This window comes from Somniosus microcephalus, chromosome 11 (genome assembly GCF_052327205.1).
Source record: "Somniosus microcephalus isolate GS21.2 chromosome 11, FLI_Smic_1.0, whole genome shotgun sequence".
Lineage (NCBI taxonomy): Eukaryota > Metazoa > Chordata > Chondrichthyes > Squaliformes > Somniosidae > Somniosus > Somniosus microcephalus.
This window is the reverse complement of record NC_140997.1, coordinates 194,367,416-194,386,180: the sequence shown is the minus strand read 5'-3', so window position 1 is coordinate 194,386,180 and position 18,765 is coordinate 194,367,416. Positions and strand designations below refer to the sequence as shown.

Here is an 18,765-nt window from a genome sequence, read left to right as displayed (position 1 = left end):
GTGGAACAATGCAAGAGGCCGCAGACGGTGAGGTCCGAGTGGGAATGGAATGGTGAATTGAAATGACAGGCGACCGGAAGCTCAGGGTCACCCTTACGGACTGAACGGAGGTGTTCCGCAAAGCAGTCACCCAATAAAACAAGTTCGTTTGCTGGACATAAACCGGGTACAGAGGTAGTATAGAAGCACCAAAGGATGCAGCAACACCTGTTTTCAAAAGTTAATATCTACATTCTGTTGCCATCCAAAAGGTAAATTCAAAGTTACATTTTTTTCACACCGAAGTTTAATACTAATTAGATTAAGTTCTGCTAAACCTCATGGTCCAGGCTCACACATGAACAATGGCCACTTGAGCAAAGTGACAGAACCCTCTCCCAACATTAGCCAATATCTACAGAAGAGGGGAAAATGAGAGTAGGGTGGGGGGAAAGGCGGAAAGTGGATTAACCATAACTAATAATATTTTCATAAGAACATGAGTATCGAGGGGGTGGAGCTGGGGAGAAGAGGTGGAGATGAAAAAACAGGTTGCAGTGTTATACAGAAGTAAATGATGATTGTTTCATCTATATATGGTAATTTTTTGGGGGAAGAGAATTTTTGAGGTTCAAAATGACCAACATATCTGCACAACTTTGAACATTTACTATAGAAATCTTTGAGGGAATTCAGGGCTCACTATGAATATATTACAGTTACTTGGATAGACTGGAGAAGCTGGGGTTGTTCTCCTTAGAGCAGAGAAGGCTAAGAGGAGATTTGATAGAGATGTTCAAAATCATGAAGGGTTCAGATAGAGTAAATAAGGAGAAACTGTTTCCAATGGCTGAAGGGTTGATAACCAAAGGGCACCGATTTAAGGTGACTGGCAAAAGAACCAGAGGCGACATGAGGGAAAACTTTTTACGCAACAAGGGGTTATGATTTGGGCTGCACTGCCTGATAGGGTGGTGGATACGGATTGAAACTAGCCTTCAAAAGAGAATTGGATAAATAATGAAAGAGAAAAAATTGCAGGAATTGTGTGATCCGAGCCAGGGAGTGGGACTAACCGGATTGCTCTTCGAAAGAGCCGGCGCAGATGCGATGGGTCGAATGGTCTCCTTCTGTGCTGTACTATACTATGATTCTATAAGGTGACTGTGATCCCTTACCTCAAGCTAATTTCTTTAGCTATGCAAATAAGTTATTTGTTAAAGATTTCTGAACATATTTGAGATTAAACATGCAGGTGCTGGGGTGTGCACATTCTCACCACAATCCAGCCCTGAAAATAGACCCTACCTGGCCTCACTGTGAAGTTGACCTGCTTCCCGGTGGTATTGCTGGAATCCGTCACCTACAGAAAAGAGACACAAGAAGATTTTCAATTACACAATTTACAAAAATGTGCAAGATTACAAAGAACAGTTAGAAGAAGTGGCTTGATATTAAAGTGACTAACTGCCAATGAATTATAAAAAAGATCGAAGTGTTCTTTAAGGCCCTCTCTCTCTCCACCTATACAGGTTAGTGTTGCAGTATTCCTTGGACTCTGGTTTGGGCCATATTGGAACAAAGAATGGGAACAGGAACAGGGAAACTGCATTTCCCCAGCCAATCCAAGACACCAATCCAAGAGGGGAATGAAGAAAAAAGGTACTGCTGGAATATTTTCAGTGTGTTTACTGTTGGTAGCCTGTGGGTGGTACTGTTTCTGAAAAATCATTGGCCCAGTTTTTCCTGCAACAGCGAGATCGGTAACATACACCAGAAATGTAACTGTCTAGTGTACTGATCTCGCCGTCGATAACTTCCTCCATATTTTACTGAATTCTAAGTAGAATATGTAACAGCGAGCATGGCAACGAGTTGGAAGTGGGTGGCCATTTTTTTCCCAACGATTCAACGAATACATTAAGCAGCTTGGGAATGTAAAGACTAAAAACTGCCTTTTATGGGAAGCCCAAGTATGGCAGTCATCTGAAACACGCTGCTGCCAGGACTCCAGCACCACTACTTTCAAATTTAAGTGGCAGTGATGTGAAAACTGGGGATAATCCAGCAAAATCGCTATCGCAATATTTCCAATAGGGGGTAGGAGCTATAAAAACTACCTTCCAACTGTTATTGGTGAGGAGTAATGGTGGATCAGCACAAAAATCCCAGGAACATATGGAGCACCAGAAGTGATGGCGTAAGTCACTTACTCCAGAATTTCCTCTTTTGCGCCGATCAAGGGCCCGGACAACGTAGATGCGCCACTGTAATGGTGCACATCCCCAGGAAAATCTGGGCCATTGAATCAGAAGTAGGTAGAAGAGGATAAGGGCGGCCGCAATATTATACAAGAGACACACACAATGTTTTGCAGCACAAACTATTTACTGAGATGTAGTAAGATAATCTCATTGAGCATGTGCCCTAACTCACAGCTGCAACTTGTTTGCAAACAGATGGGAACACACTGTACTAAAAAGGCTTTACACAGAAATCAAAGTCTCATTTGGAACAATGAAATTTGAACCAATTTCTTTTACCAAAAGGAACTTTAGACTGAGGATAACGGATTTAACAAAAAAAAAATTAAAGCAAGCACCCAAAGCGCAAAGCCATTAAAATGTTCTCTCCCACGGCTGGGAACCAATCTGATCCTTCTCCTCATGTGTGGAGGTATGTCAGCGGTCCCCTGCTGAGCTGCAGCCAGATGCTGTGTTCTAACTCAGGAGAAAGCAGATACTCCATCAACCTCACGCTGTGGAGAGCACACATGCCTCATTTCAACTGAGCCACCAGATGACACTGCCAGCAAAAGGTGCAGTCTTCCATGGTCCAGTTGAGGCAACAACAAATTGCATTTATATAGCGCCTTTAACGTAGTAAAGCGTCCCAGGGCACTACACAGGAGCACTGTCAAACAAAATTTAAAGCCGAGCCACATGGCGAGATATTGGGGCAGATGGCCGAAAGATTGGTCAAAGAGGTAGGTTTTAAGGAGCATCTTTAGGGAGGGGAGAGAGGCGAAGGGGAGGGAATTCCAGAGGGCCTGGACAGCTGAAGACACAGCCACCAATGCCAGAGTGATTAAAATCGGGGATGCACAAGAGGCCAGAATTGGAAGAGCATAGATATCTCGGAGGGTTGTAGGGCTAACATAATAGTTACTACATTGGAAGCAGAACTTGAAAAATGCCCGAATATAAAAGAATCATACCTCAACGGTGTAAGTGCCTGGGTAGAGATCATGAAAAACGTAACTCACAATGGTCATGTTAGTATCCTGTAGGAAGGAATTAAACATTTCTAAGAGAGTATTTAAACTGAATCCCGGCAGAGTTTAAAGTTTCATGAATATTAAGGTTTGAACAATTGCTTTACAGTAGTACTAAATTTTCTTAACTTATGAAAGTGGCCTTGGACATCAATCCCATACAAATTCGGTCACCAACATGTGTTTGTTCATACCTCATTTCAATACTTCAAACACAGTCTTATCTAATAAAGATTAGGCAGGGTGACTGATGGTATAACTAACAGCTGTGTCGCTCCAACATCCACCTGGCAGCCAGCACACAGGGCGGCCATTATTCCCTGCTGAGGAAACGCAGCAAAGTCTTTCACAACAGGTGCTAATTATTAAAGACATGCAGAGCCAAAAAGTATATATTTTCAAGGAGCTGTCATGGGGCATTATCACTTTTAAATATATTTTCCTGATTTTCTCAAATAAAACTACTTCAATATTTTTGGACAAATACCAACATTAGTGCTTCTCTACATTGCTTCCTTAATGGGGATGTTCAAACCTTAACCTTTTCACTAATTTCTATAGATTCTGAATTTTTATTTAAATTGGTTTCAAAGTTAACCTTAGCAATGAGACCCAGTCAGATGGGGAAATGGTTCAGTGAAATCTATAAAAATGATTTACTGTCTTTAATTTACACAGTAAGAGAGTCTCTCAACCCATCATACTGTAGGAAAACAAAGCATTTCAAGAGGAAGAAAAACTTACAGGACTCAATTTCAGTCCCAAGGTATGCATCTCCTGTTATACAACAACTAAGTTCAGAGCTAAGGCCATACCCGTCCCCCAAAAAATACATTCCAGCTGAAAGTGGATATGTGGTTTCAGGAATTGGGAAAGCTGGGAGTACAGAAAAGTATCAAGAGGATCTGAATAAAACAACTGTTTTGGGACAGGCCTGGGAGTAGGTTGCCCATACTTCATCTCAGCCAGCTTTATAATTATAGCACAGTTCCACTGCTTTCCTTCAGCTATCCAGTTTGCTTACCACAAATATGTTTTTGTCCTTATGGAAACCGGTGTTCACCATTTTACAACGTATGTGATAGGCCTTAAATCCAAAAATGGAAGGAGCCAAGTCAAAGGTCACATTTAAATTTGTAGACTGGTATGGTTGATTGACATCCAGATTCTTTGGAGACCAGTCTATTGGCAAAAACATGAAGAATGAAAATTAGTAGCTTACATAAAATACTCTCTTTATTGGAATGGTGTACTGCAATTCGAGGAAATAGTTGAGCTCAAACTCATTTTTTGCACTTTATCATTTGGCCCGGATTTTGCGATCAGCAGCGAATAAACGGCGCCAACCATTCATTACACTTACAGCTGCCCACGGACTTTCTATGGGCTTTTGCACTAGAACTTGCTGTGATTACAGCGCCCTCTACAGGGCATGCAACTATGTACCTCCTTAACAATCAGATTGAAGAATCCTCACTGAGGCAAGCAGAGTTTGAAGCAGGAAGTGTAAGTTAGACTAGTTAATTCAATACCAAAGCATGTACAGAAAGTGAAATAAAGAGAGGGAGAGAAAGATGGGATTGAGAGAGAATAAAGAGACAGAAAGAAAAAGTTTTTTAAAATTACAATTTTTAAATTTCCAGCAATAATTAAAATCTGAAGGAGTGAGACTCCACACTTGTAAATTTTCAATGCCAGAGAGGTTATTTGGCAGTAATTAAGACTAATCCAGTCGTAATCAGAGAATCATCTGCAATGGCTTCTCTTCCCACTCCCGCACTGTTACCTCTGGTGACCTCTATCCTTGGCCCCCCTCCTATTTCTCATCTACATGCTGCCCCTCGGCGACATCATCTGAAAACACAGCATCAGTTTCCACATGTACGCTGACGACACCCAGCTCTATCTCACCACCACCTCTCTTGACCCCTCCACTGTCTCTAAATTGTCAGACTGCTTGTCCAACATTCAGTACTGGATGAGCAGAAATGTCCTCCAACTAAATACTGGGAAGACTGAAGCCATTGCCTTTGGTCCCCACCACAAACTCCGTTCCCTAGCCACTGACTCCATCCCTCTCCCTGGCAACTGTCTGAGGCTGAACCACACTGTTATCAACCTTGGTGTCATATTTGACCCCGAGCTGAGCTTCCGACCACATATCCGTGCCATTATCAAGATCGTCTATTTCCACCTCCATAACATTGTCCGACTCCACCACTGCCTCAGCTCATCTGCTGCTGAAACCCTCATCCATGCCTTCGTTACCTCTAGACATGACTATTCCAACGGACTCCTGGCCAGCCTTCCACGTTCTACCCTCCGTAAACTTGAGGTCATCTAAAACTCTGCTGACCATGTCCTAACTGGCACCAAGACCCATTCACCCATCACTCCTGTGCTCACTGACCTCCATTGGCTCCCGGTTAAGCAAAGCCTCGATTTTAAAATTCTCATCCTTGTTTTCAAACCCCTCCATGGTCTCATCCCTCCTGATCTCTGTAATCTCCTACAGCCCTACAACTTCCAAGATATCTGCGCTCCTCCAATTCTGGCCACTTGAGCATCCCCGATTTTAATCGCTCCACCATTGGCGGCCGTGCCTTCAACTGCCAAGGCCCTACGCTCTGAATTCCTTCCCTAAACCTCTCCACCTCTCTTTCCTCCTTTAAGACGCTCCTTAAAACCTATGTCTTTATCTCTTTATGTGGCTCGGTGTCAAACTTTGTTTGATAATGCTCCTGTGAAGCACCTGGGGACGTTTTACTACGGAAAGGCGCTATATAAATACAAGTTGTTGTTGATATCATGCCATTAAAAATTTACTTACACTGGACTGGACAAGCCCTAACTTTTTCTGTCGAGTTTAGTGTGCGTCTATCGCGCAAGTACAGCAACTTCACACTGCTCCATGTATTTCAATGCAGAGTACTGTTATAGCTCAGCTTCTGGAGGAGCAGGGCTACTCAGACAGCAACTTCCTGATTTCCACGTATAACTGCACACGTGAGGTCACCTGAAGTTGCTGTCCAATTTACACTTTAATAACGGTGAGCGCCGAAACCTCACCGTTATTTTCAGCACAAGATCCGGGCCATTATCTTTTTCAACAGGTTTTCACAAGCTGTGTTGGAAGAGAGGGAAATGCTTTTTAAATCATGGGACTTCTGTCATTATATACAGTGTATTTCATTCTTGCTCCTAACTAATATCTCTTCATTTAAATCTAATGCAAAGCACATTTTAAACCACAGCAACTGAGGGCTTTAAGAGAAAGTGGAAGATGGTGGGCCACTTCATTCTAAAATGGCAAAAGTGAAGAAAGTCACAGCTGCTTTTCATTCAAACATTTAGCGAGAAATATTAACTGTTTGAATTAAATGCTAATAGTCTTAACTCCATTTTTAACAGTCTCTTTAAATAATTAAAAGCAATGTGTGCATTCAGCTAGCAGTGAGAATTCATAGAACGAACTCTTTTTTCCAACAAGGTCACCCAGTCACCCAAAATTTCATTGAGAATGAGACTGGTGGGACAGGTTGAGCGTCCCGAATCTGGCAACCTTGGGACCGAGGTCGAGCCGGTTTTCGGGTTTTTCCGGACTCTGGAACGTGTTTCTGATGTCCGAAGACCGGAAACACCCGAGCCCAGGTTGTGATATTTCCAGACTTCGGACATCAGAAACACGTGCCAAGTCTGGAAATGCCTGGGCCCAGGTTGCGCTATTTCCAGTTTTTGGCAAGCCTCCCTCAGGGTGTCTGGATTCCGGAGCATTTTACAGATTCTGGGCCCCTGCCACCAATCGTCCCGGATTTCGGAACCTTCTGGATTCTGGAACTCCGGATTTGGGACGCTCAACCTGTATTGCTCTTTCCTAGATTGTATAGATTTTCTTAAAAACAGGAAATATCACTTTTTTTATTCCTGAACAACTGTTATTTTGCAATGGCTGGACGTAATTCACTTTAAAGTGCTTTTCATGAATTTGAGGCTTAAGAAATTGGTATTATTCTAATTATTTATGCTGAAATAGCATTCCTTTAATTAGAATAAAATACTTCAATGAAGCTGTAAATACCGATTTAGAAACCTGATATCTTTCTGCCACATGTTACTAATTGGTTATGCTAGTTGAAGATGTTCCTTTAGGTCTCTCTTGTTTGTCACTAACCAAGTTAAACAAAAGCGGAGAGCTGCCAACAAGCCTTACGCCAGCAATGCAACATTGAGGATTTTTTAAAATATTGACGGTCCAAGGATGTCGTAGAAGCAGCTTTTGTTCTATCTAAAACCCCCAAATTACAATTAATCAGTCAGTCATTTTTCCTAATATGGTGAATGCAAGGATCCACTTACAATGTCTGTGTTGTCATGTTTGACCAACTCAGGTCAGTTAACTGCATTGCAACAGATGTTATGTCCCCTATGAGACTTTTAGTATTGTGTTTTGTCTCCCCCTACTGTTTTTACTACTTACCTCCTTATTGTTGATTTATGTCATGTGACATGATGAGAAAGTGAAAGTAAAACACAACCGCGAGGGAGCCAGCAGTCATTGCTGGTGATTCTGCAGCATCTAACGCCATCCTTTTCAGTTTCCCCCTTTGATTGGCATTGTCTGTGAGTAACTTTTTATCAGATGTCTTTATGTTTGATCTATGTCACCATTTCTTGATATTTGCGGCCAGATGAGTTAAAATATTGCACTTTGTGGAGTTTCCATGTGGCTGGCTATTAATCTTTCTCCTGGCATTCATGTGTTAGACCTTTGATTGTTGTATCAGATTTACCTCAAATTGTAATAGAACCGTTGAGTTATAGTGGTAACGTTTCATTCTACTATCCTAGGTTTATTTTGTGTATTCAGATCGTGATTGTAATACCAATCGGCCTTATTTGATGTTGTAATTTCTTGCTCTCTTTGTAGTTTCACCCTGTGTCATTAAACTGGATAAAAAAGTAACAACGCCTCCTGTTTGGTGATGAGGGTTTAGCTGTCTGTCGAATCATAGTTGTGAGGAGGACAGAACAACAGGTCTGCAATATTACTGCTGAAATGGGAACGGTAGCATAGTGGTTATGTTATTGGACTAGTGATCCAGAGATGAGAGTTCAAATCCCACCACGGCAGCTGGGGAATTTAAATTCAATTAAATAAATCTGGAATGAAAAGCTAGTATCAGTAATGGTGGCCATGAAACTATCGGATTGTTGTAAAAACCCATCTGCTTCACCTTTAGGGAAGGAAATCTGCTGTCCTTACATGGTCTGGCTTATATGTGACTCCAGACCCACAGCAATATGGTTGACTCTTAACTGCCCTCTGAAATGGCCTAGCCTCAGATGTAACAAACCTCTACGAGAAACAATAATAATAATAAAACTGGACGGACCACCCGGCATCAACCTTGGCACTGGCTTCGGACACGACAACGGCACACTCAGGACCAAGCAAAGTCCTCCTCTGGGGACTTGTGCCAAAATTGGGAGAGCTGTCCCACAGACTAGTCAAGCAAAAGTCTGACAGTCATACTCACAGAATCAGACCTTTCAGCCAATGTCCCAAACTCCTCCATCACCATCCCTGGGTATGTCATGTCCCACTGGCAGGACAGACCCACCAGGGGTGGAGGCACAGTAGTATACAGTCGGGAAGGAGTGGTCCTGGGAGTCCTCAACATTGATTCTGGACCCCGTGGAGTCTCATTTTTTTAAAATTCGCTTATGGGATCTGGGCGTCGCTGGCAAGGCCAGCATTTATTGCCCTTCACTAATTGCCCTCGAGAAGGTGGTGCGCCGCCTTCTTGAACTGCTGCAGTCTGTGTGGTGAAGGTACTCCCACAGTGCTGTTAGGTAGGGAGTTCCAGGATTTTGACCCAGCAACGATGAAGGATCAGCGATATATTTCCAAGTCAGGATGGTGTGTGACTTGGAGGGGAACTTGGAGGTGGTGGTGTTCCCATGTGCCTGTTGCCCTTGTCCTTCTAGGTGGAAGAGGTCGCGGGTTTGGGAGGTGCTGCCGAAGAAGCCTAGGCGAGTTGCTGCAGTGCATTTTGTAGATGGTACACACTGCAGCCACGGTGCACCAGTGGTGGAGGGAGTGAACGTTTAAGGTGGTGGATGGGGTGCCGATCAAGCGGGCTGCTTTTTCCTGGATGGTGTCGAGCTTCTTGAGTGTTGTTGCAGCTGCACTCATCCAGGCAAGTGGAGAGTATTCCATCACACTCCTGACTTGTGCCTTGTAGATGGTGGAAAGGCTTTGTGGTGTCAGGAGGTGAGACACTCACCGCAGAATACCCAGCCTCTGACCTGCTCTTGTTGCCACAGTATTTATGTGGCTGGTCCAGTTAAGTTTCTGGTCAATGGTGACCCCCAGGATGTTGATGGTGGGAAATTCGACGATGGTAATGCCGGTGACTGTCATGGGGAGGTGGGTAGACTCTCGCTTGTTGGAGATAGTCATTGTCTGGCACTTCTGTGGCGCAAATGTTACCTGCCACTTATCAGCGCAAGCCTGAACGTCGTCCAGGTCTTGTTGCGTGCGGGCATTGACTGCTTCATTATCTGAGGAGTTTAGGTCATGGCTTTAGGTCAAGCATGGACAAGGAAACCTTGCGCTGATTACCACGCTCCTGCTGATTATCACCTACCACCCTCCCTCAGCTGATGAATCAGTACTCCTCCATGTTGAATACCACTTGGAAGAAGCACTGAGGGTAGCAAGGGCACAGAATGTACTCTGCGTGGGGAACTTCAATGTCCATTACCAAGAGTGGCTCAGTAGCACCACTACTGACCGAGCTGGCCGAGTCCTGAAGGAAGTGGGATTAGGCTCGATAGCTCCAAGTTGGTCGGCACGGACACGATGAGCCGAAATGGCCTCCTTCCGTGCTGTAACTTTCTATGATTCTATGATATAGAACATCGCTGTACAGTGTTCAGTTCCATTCCCAACTCCTCAGATAATGAAGTAGTCCATGCCCGCATGCAGCAAGATGTGGACGACGTTCAGGCTTGGGCTGATAAGTGGCAGGTAACATTCGCACCACAGAATTGCCAGGCAATGACTATCTCCAACAAGCGAGAGTCTAACCACCTCCCCTTGACATTCAACGGCATTACCATCGCTGAATCCCCCACCATCAACATCCTGGGCATTGACCAGAAACTTAACTGGACCAGCCACATAAATACTGTGGCAACAAGAGCGGGTCAGAGGCTAGGTATTCTGCGGTGAGTGTCTCACTTCCTGAAACCCCAAAGCCTTTCCACCATCTACAAGGCACAACTCAGGAGTGTGATGGAATACTCTTCTTTTGCTTGGATGAGTGCAACTCCAACAACACTTAAGATGCTCGACACCATCCAGGGTAAAGCAGCCCGCTTGATTGGCACACCATCCACCACCTTAAACATTCACTCCCTCCACCACCAGCGCACCGTGGCTGCAGTGTGTACCATCTACAAGATGCCCTGCAACAACTCACCACGGCTTCTTTAGCAACACCTCCCAAACCTGTGACCTCTACCACCTAGAAGGATAAGGGCAGCAGGTGGATGGGAAAACCATCACCTGCTAGTTCCCCTTCAAGTTACACGCTATCCTGACTTGGAAATATATTGCCGTTCCTGCATCGTCACTGGGTCAAAATCCTGGAACTCCCTCCCTAACAGCACTGTGGGAGTACCTTCACTGAAGTGGTTCAAGAAGGCGGCTCACCACCACCTTCTCAAAAGCAATTTGGGATGGGCAATAAAAGCTGGCCTTTCCAGCGATGCCCACATCCCAGGAGCCAATTAAAAAAAGTTGGTCGGAATTTCCCCCCCAAAAAAGGTGGGATTGGAGCGTGGGGGCAATTAAATTGTTTAAAATGGGACTCCTGACCTGATCCCGCCTCCAACCTGCACACTTCTGGTTTTAATGGAGGCGGGACAGGGGGTGGGCGACCAACCTGCTTCCAGGGGGTGGTACATCAATTTAAATATTATAATGAGGCTGAAAGCCTTTTTTTAAACCTACATTTTGAATTTAACTGCCTGTGGACACACAATTCGTGAAGCTGAGGCGGGGACTGTTGCATCCAGGAGTTAAGTGGCTTTATACCTACCTCCTGGATCCAGGGTCCCTAACTAACCCACCTCCCACGATCAGAGACCCCTCCACGAGGCCTCCGATCACCTTCCCAGGCCTCCGATCCCCACCATGAGGCCTTCACCCCACCCCACTGATGATGTTGAGGCCAGCCACAATCTTCTGGTGGCCAGTCCCGATCCTCTCTCCCGCACCTCCCACCCCCACCCCCCAGCTGATCCCCGACCCTCCCATTATCCCCGACCCCCCCCCCCGATCACCGATCCAGCCGATCCCCTCCCCCTCTCCACCGACCCTTCACTCCCTCTCTAACTGCAGGCCTACCCGCCTGCAGCCAGAAAGCCTCTCAATCTGGCTGGCTGCTGGCGGGAATCTGAGGTCACACATGCAAATCAGGCCCGGTCATTAAAATTGGCAGAGCCTGCGGGAAACCCAGCCTCCTGGATTTCCCACCCGCCTCGGAGGCCCTCACCCTCAACCCACCTACCTGGAGAAAATTCCGGTCATTTTATTAATAAATGAAAACTTAGTTCCAGGCTCTGTACTTGTTACAATTCTCTTCATAAGTTATCATGTCAGTTGCAATAAGTCAGTACTTACATTCAACCTCAAACTGAAAGGTATCATTATTTTCTTCCACAAGGTTCGGAAATGGTAAAATCGTCACATTATATTGCGTTTTAAATTTCAAACTTCGAAACGGATGGGATTTCATAACCTGAAGAGAGAACAAATAAACAGATATTCTCCAGACTGGAAAAGACCATCTTGACTTCAATATAGTTGCAGTATTATACAACACAGGTCAGCATTTGTGGAGTGAGAAGGGAAACAACCAGGTGAGAAAGGTTAACAATGGGTATAAATTGGTGGACAGTACAACTTTCACATACAAGCTAACCATGAAAACAGAGCCAAAGCTGACCGAGCTAACCAACAGCTTCAAAAAAGCTGGCACAGGCCCTAAAAGCTGACAACTGAAGATTGGCCCGGATTGTAAGCCTAAGATACGTGAAAAGTATTTACACAGACTTATTAACTTTAAACTCTAGGTAAATCCAACATTCCTTTAATTATCACGATGGGAAAAAATACAAGTACATAAACGCCTGAAGGGGGAAATGCAAATGTTCAAGACAAAAACTGGTTGATGCATTTTAAGGGTTTGTCAGTAAAATACTCCCCTGGAAAGTTTTCATTTTTTACATTAAAAGTGGTGCATTCTGGCTAACTTTAAACTCAAATATTTTTAGATTGATAAATTGAAAAACAAAGTGACATTCAACAGACCATCACTTCCCCAAAAATTACTAGAGATCAGGCCATCTTAGACTGGGTATTATGTAATGAGAAAGGATTAATTAGCAATCTTGTTGTGCGAGGCCCCTTGGGTCGGAGCGATCATAATATGATAGAATTCTTCATTAAGATGGAGAGTGAAGTAGTTGACTCAGAGACTGGGGTCCTGAATTTAAATAAAGGAAACTACGATGGTATGAGGTGCGAGTTGGGTAGGATTGATTGGGGAGTGTCACTCAAAGGGTTGACGGTGGAGAGGCAATGGCAAACATTCAAATACCGCATGGATGAACTACAAAATTTGTTCATCCCAGTTTGGCATAAAAATAGAACAAAAAAGGTGACTCAACCGTGGCTAACAAGGGAAATTAGGGATAGCATAAGATCCAAGGAGAGGACATATAAATTGGCCAGAAAAAGCAGCAAACCTGAGGATTGGGAGCAGCTTAGGATTCAACTCAGGAAAGGTCCCGGCAGATGGGAAAACTGCTAATGTAACACCCTTATTTAAGAAGGGAAGTAGACAAAAAGCTGGAAACTATAGACCAGTTAGCCTAACATCTGTGGTTGGCAAAATGTTGGAGTCCATTATTAAGGAAACAGTAACAGAGCATTTGGATAAACATAATTTAATAGGACAGAGTCAGCATGGTTTTATGAAGGGGAAGTCATGTTTGACAAATTTGCTCGAATTCTTTGAGGACGTAACATACAGGGTGGATAAAGGGGAACCAGTGGATGTAGTGTATTTGGACTTCCAAAAGGCATTTGACAAGGTTCCACACAAAAGATTACTGATCAAGATAAAAAAAATCACGGGATTGGGGGTAATATACTGGCATGGGTGGAAGATTGGCTATCTAACAGAAAACAAAGAGTTGGGATAAATGGTTCGTTCTCGGGCTGGCAATCAGTAACTAGTGGTGTTCCGCAGGGGTCAGTGCTGGGACCCCAACTCTTTACAATCTATATTAACGATTTGGAGGAAGGGACCGAGTGCAACATATCCAAGTTTGCCGGCGATACAAAGATGGGAGGGAAAGCAGTGAGTGAGGAGGACATAAAAAACCTGCAAAAGGACATAGACAGGCTAAGTGAGTGGGCAGAGATTTGGCAGATGCAATATAATGTTGGAAAGTGTGAGGTTATGCACTTTGGCAGAAAAAATCAAAGAGCAAGTTATTATCTAAATGGAGAGAAACTGCAAAGTGCTACAGTACAAAGGGATCTGGGGGTCCTGGTGCATGAAACGCAAAAAGTTAGTATGCAGGTGCAGCAGGTGATCAGGAAGGCCAATGGAATCTTGGCTTTTATTGCAAGGGGGATGGAGTATATAAACAGGGAAGTCTTGCTGCAGATATACAGGGTATTGGTGAGGCCACACCTGGAATACTGCGTGCAGTTTTGGTTTCCATATTTAAGAAAAGATATACTTGCTCTCGAGGCGGTTCAGAGAAGGTTCACTCGGTTGATTCCGGAGATGAGGGGGTTGATGTATGAGGAAAGGCTGAGTAGGTTGGGCCTCTACTCATTGGAGTTCAGAAGAATGCGAGGCGATCTTATCGAAACATATAAGATTGTGAGGGGGCTTGATTGGGTGGATGCGGTGAGGATGTTTCCACTGATGGGTGAGACTAGAACTAGGGGGCATAATCTTAGAATAAGGGGCTGCCCTTTCAAAACTGAGATGAGGAGAAACTTCTTCACTCAGAGGGTAGTAAATCTATGGAATTTGCTACCCCAGAGAGCTCTGGAAGCTGCAACATTAAATAAATTTAAAACGGAGATAGACAGTTTCCTAGCAGATAAGGGAATTAGGGGTTACGGGGAGAGGGCAGGGAAGTGGACGTGAGTCTAGATTCGGATCAGCCATGATCCTATTGAATGGCGGAGCAGGCCCGAGGGGCCGTATGGCCTACTCCTGCTCCTACATCTTATGTTCTTATGTTCAACAAAGGAGGACAAAGGGATTAATTAAGAAGGGGGAAAATAGAGTATGAGAGTAAGCTTGCTGGGAACATAAAAACTGACTGTAAAAGCTTTTATAGATATGTGAAGAGAAAAAGACTGGTGAAGTCAAGCTTAGGTCCCTTGCAGTCAGAATCAGGGGAATTTATAATGGGGAGCAAAGAAATGGAAGACCAATTAAATACATACTTTGGTTCTGTCTTCACAAAGGAGGACACAAATAACCTCCCAGAGATGTCAGGGAACATAGGGTCTGATGAAAGGGAGGAGCTGAAAGAAATCAGTATTTGTACGGAAATGGTGTTAGGGAAATTGACGGGATTGAAGGTCGATAAATCCCCAGGGCCTGATAATCTACATCCTAGGGTACTTAAGGAAGTGGCCCTAGAAATAGTAGATGCATTGCTGATCATCTTCCAACAATTCGATAGACTCTGGAACAGTACCCATGGATTGGAGGGCAGCTAATGTTACCCCACTATTCAAAAAAGGTGGTAGAGAGAAAATGGGGAATTACAGACCGGTAAGCCTGACATCGGTAGTGGGGAAAATGCGAGAGTCCATTATAAAAGATGTAATAGCAGAGCACTTGGAAAACAGTGACAGGATCGGACAAAGTCAACATGGATTTACAAAAGGTAAATCGTGCTTGACTAATCTACTGGAATTTTTTGAGGATGTAACTGCTAAAATAGATAAGGGAGAACCAGTGGATGTGGTGTATTTGGACTTTCAAAAGGCTTTCGATAAGGTCCCGCATAAGAGATTAGCGTGTAAAGTTAAGGCACATGGGATTGGGGGCAAGGTATTGACTTGGATAGAGAACTGGTTGGCAGACAGAAAGCAAAGAGTTGGAATAAACGGGTCTTTTTCCGAGTGGCAGGCAGTGACTAGTGGGGTACCGCAGGGATCGGTCCTTCGACCCCAGCTATTCACAATATATATTAATGATCTAGATGAGGGAACCAGATGTAATATCTCCAAGTTTGCAGACGACACAAAGCTGGGTGGGCATGTGTGCTATGAGGAGGATGCCGAGAAACTCCAGTATGATTTGAACAGGTTGGGTGATTGAGCAGAAGCATGGCAGATGCAATATAACGTGGATAAATGCGAGGTTATCCACTTTGGTGTCAAAAACAGGAAGGCAGATTATTATCTGAATGGCAATAGATTGGGAGAAAGGGAAGTGCAACGAGATCTGGGTGTCCTTGTGCACCAGTCGCTGAAGGTAAGCATGCAGGTGCAGCAGGCGGTTAAGAAGGCAAATGGTATGTTGGCCTTCGTAGCGAGAGGGTTTGAGTACAGGAACAAGGATGTCTTGCTGCAGTTGTACAGGGCCTTGGTGAGACCACACCTTGAGTATTGTGTGCAGTTTTGGTCGCCTTATCTGAGGAAGGATGTTCTTGCCATGGAGGGAGTGCAGTGAAGATTCACCAGGCTGATACCTGGGATGGCAGGAATGATGTATGAGGAGAGATTGGGTCGATTGGGCTTATACTCGTTGGAGTTTAGAAGAATGAGAGGGGATCTCATTGAAACTTATAAAATTCTGACAGGACTGGACAGAGTAGATGCAGGAAGGATGTTCCCGATGGTCAGGGAGTCCAGAACCAGGGGTCACAGTCTGAGGATAAGGGGTAAGCCATTTAGGACAGAGATGAGGAAGAATTTCTTCACCCAGAGAGTGGTGAACCTGTGGAATTCTCTACCACAGAAGGCAGTAGAGGCCAATTCATTAAATATATTCAAGAAGGAGTTGGATATATTTCTTAAGGCTAAAGGGTTCAAGGGATATGGGGAGAAAGCAGGGACAGGGTACTGAATTTGGATGATCAGCCATGATCTCATTGAATGGCGGAGCAGGCTCAAGGGGCCGAATGGCCTAATCCTGCTCCCATCTTCTATATTTCTAACAGCCGCTCCCCTACATCCAGTCCCCTGTCTCAATTCACAGAGGCACTCTACCCCATCTAGACCTAGTTCAGAAAGATGCCGTCACCCATCCTAGACATTTACAGAGACACATTCTTCTCCTGCAACAGTTCATATTGGCACGTTTTGACCCCTCCAATTTAATCTGGCACTCTTTGCTCCTCCAGGATTCCTGTTCTTGTAAGAATTCTCACCAACATTATGCAGCAGTCAGGATCACTTGAAATATCAATAGGACTTGGGTAGGAGCAGCATTGAGGGAAGTGGGGACTGCTCCACACTGATTTCTGTCAGCAAATTCTGACAGTTGGCATGTACATTTTCAGTGAGGAGGAAGTGGAGGGCAAAACTCACAGCTGGCAGGAAGTTTCTCCAAAGCATTTGGAAACAAAAAAATTTCAATGCAGAAAGGTCTAAGTTCAAGATGATTTGCTTTGTGAAAACTGTTAATTTAGGCCCTGTAACAACAGCAATGGCCTTCTGCAGGAATGCGTGCCCAAGCCCATCAGATTCAGTCATGAGTCTTTAAATTATTACAATTTTTCATTAATTAGATTTGGCAAAAGAGAGAAATTTAGAGCTGTATGGATACTTTTTTGATTAATTTTAAGAAACTGTAATAAATAAATTAAGAAGTGTTTTTATCTATCACGAGTTTCATGCAATCTTCCTTAATCAAAAAGGCCATTGAATGGGTTTCATACTTAACAAATTTTCAAAGTAAGATACTGATTGAGCTGCTGTATTTTCCACCAATTTTTGTCTTCATTTTAGATTTCCAGCAACTCAGTTTTTCTTTTTAATCTCTAGGCATGGACTCTTATTAATATACAGCAGATTTCACAATAAATCTGCAGCATAAACTTCACAATTGGTGCTCTTCCTGTATTTGAACATCGCCTACAAGATCTTGGAGCACACCAACAACTTACATCAGCCACTGCTGGCATAAAAATGAATCCTAACTGGATTAAATCCCTACATTAAACTGAAGAGACTTAAAAAAAATTGTTTTTTTAATTAATTAACAGGGTGTGGGCGTTGTTGGCAAGGCCAGCAATTACTGTCCATCTCTAATTGCCCATGAGAAGGTGGCGATGAGCCACCTTCTTGAACCGCTGCAGTCCATGAAGTGAAGGTACTCCCACAGTGCTGTTAGGTAGGGAGTTCCAGGATTTTGACCCAGCGACGATGAAGGAACCGGATCATTAGTCCAGGCCTCTGGACTACTAGTCCAGTAACATAACCACTATGCTACTGCACCAGGAGATAAAGATACCAGATTAAACAAATACCAGGGAGTAATTTTGAGGCTTTTATCTAATTTCAGGATTTGGGAGACAGTTATAAACCTCTCAAAACTTTGCTTAGTAGAAGACTTAGAATTTAACTACAAACTCGCAGTCCAGCATCAAATGGAAATGTTGAATCAATTTGCAAGATGGACCACAGTTGGGACCCATTAAAAACTAATCGGATGTGATCAGCACATTTACTGAAAATTTCTAAAGCCACAGATAAACTTCTGGTTCAAAGGTCTGAAAGCATTTGTTCTAAATACAGGTAGACTACCCTTTATCCGGACTTCCGAAAACCGAAACCCTCTAAAAACCGAAGGTTTTTTCGTTCAGCGTAAGTTGTGCGTACGACTTACGCTGAACGAAAAAACCTTCGGTTTTTAGAGGGTTCCGGAAGTTAGGATAAAGGGTAAGTCGTGCGCACGACCCCCCGCCAGCCCCGACAACCGCCGACCCCCCCGCGGACCCGCCGACCCCGACAACCGCTGACCCCCCCCCGCGGACCCCGCCAGCCCCGACAACCGCCGACCCCCCCGCGGACCCCGCTAGCCCCGCCAACCGCCGACCCCGCCAACCGCCGACCCCCCCGCGGACCCCGCCAGCCGCCGACCCCCCCGCGGACCCCGCCGGCCCCGACAACCGCCGACCCCGCCAGCCCCGAGAACCGCCGACCCCCCCCGCGGACCCCGCCAGCCCCGACAACCCCCCCGCGGACCCCGCCAGCCCCGACAACCGCCGACCCCCCCCCCGCCGCGTACCCCGCCGGCCCCGACCGACTTACGCTGAGCGTCAGCGTAAGTCGTGCGCACGACCCCCCGCCGACCCCCGCCGACCCACCTTCCGAAATCCGAAATTCTCCTTTATCCGAAACTCGGCTGGTCCCGAGGTTTTCGGATAAAGGATAGTCTACCTGTACAAGT

The 18,765-nt window shown here is 44.8% G+C and overlaps 1 protein-coding gene across 2 annotated transcripts in view; it reads right to left on the bottom strand.

Moving 5' to 3' along the window:
- Positions 1 to 18,765, bottom strand: part of il17rd (interleukin 17 receptor D) — a 93,424-nt gene that overhangs the window by 21,365 nt on the left and 53,294 nt on the right. For both annotated transcript variants that reach the window (XM_086001616.1, XM_086001618.1), the window contains 4 exons: positions 11,946 to 12,063; positions 4,278 to 4,435; positions 3,197 to 3,262; positions 1,288 to 1,342 (listed from right to left, as the gene is read on the bottom strand). In XM_086001616.1, the coding sequence (XP_085857742.1) occupies positions 1,288 to 1,342; positions 3,197 to 3,262; positions 4,278 to 4,435; positions 11,946 to 12,063 (397 nt within the window). The remainder of the gene's footprint in view (positions 1 to 1,287; positions 1,343 to 3,196; positions 3,263 to 4,277; positions 4,436 to 11,945; positions 12,064 to 18,765) is intronic.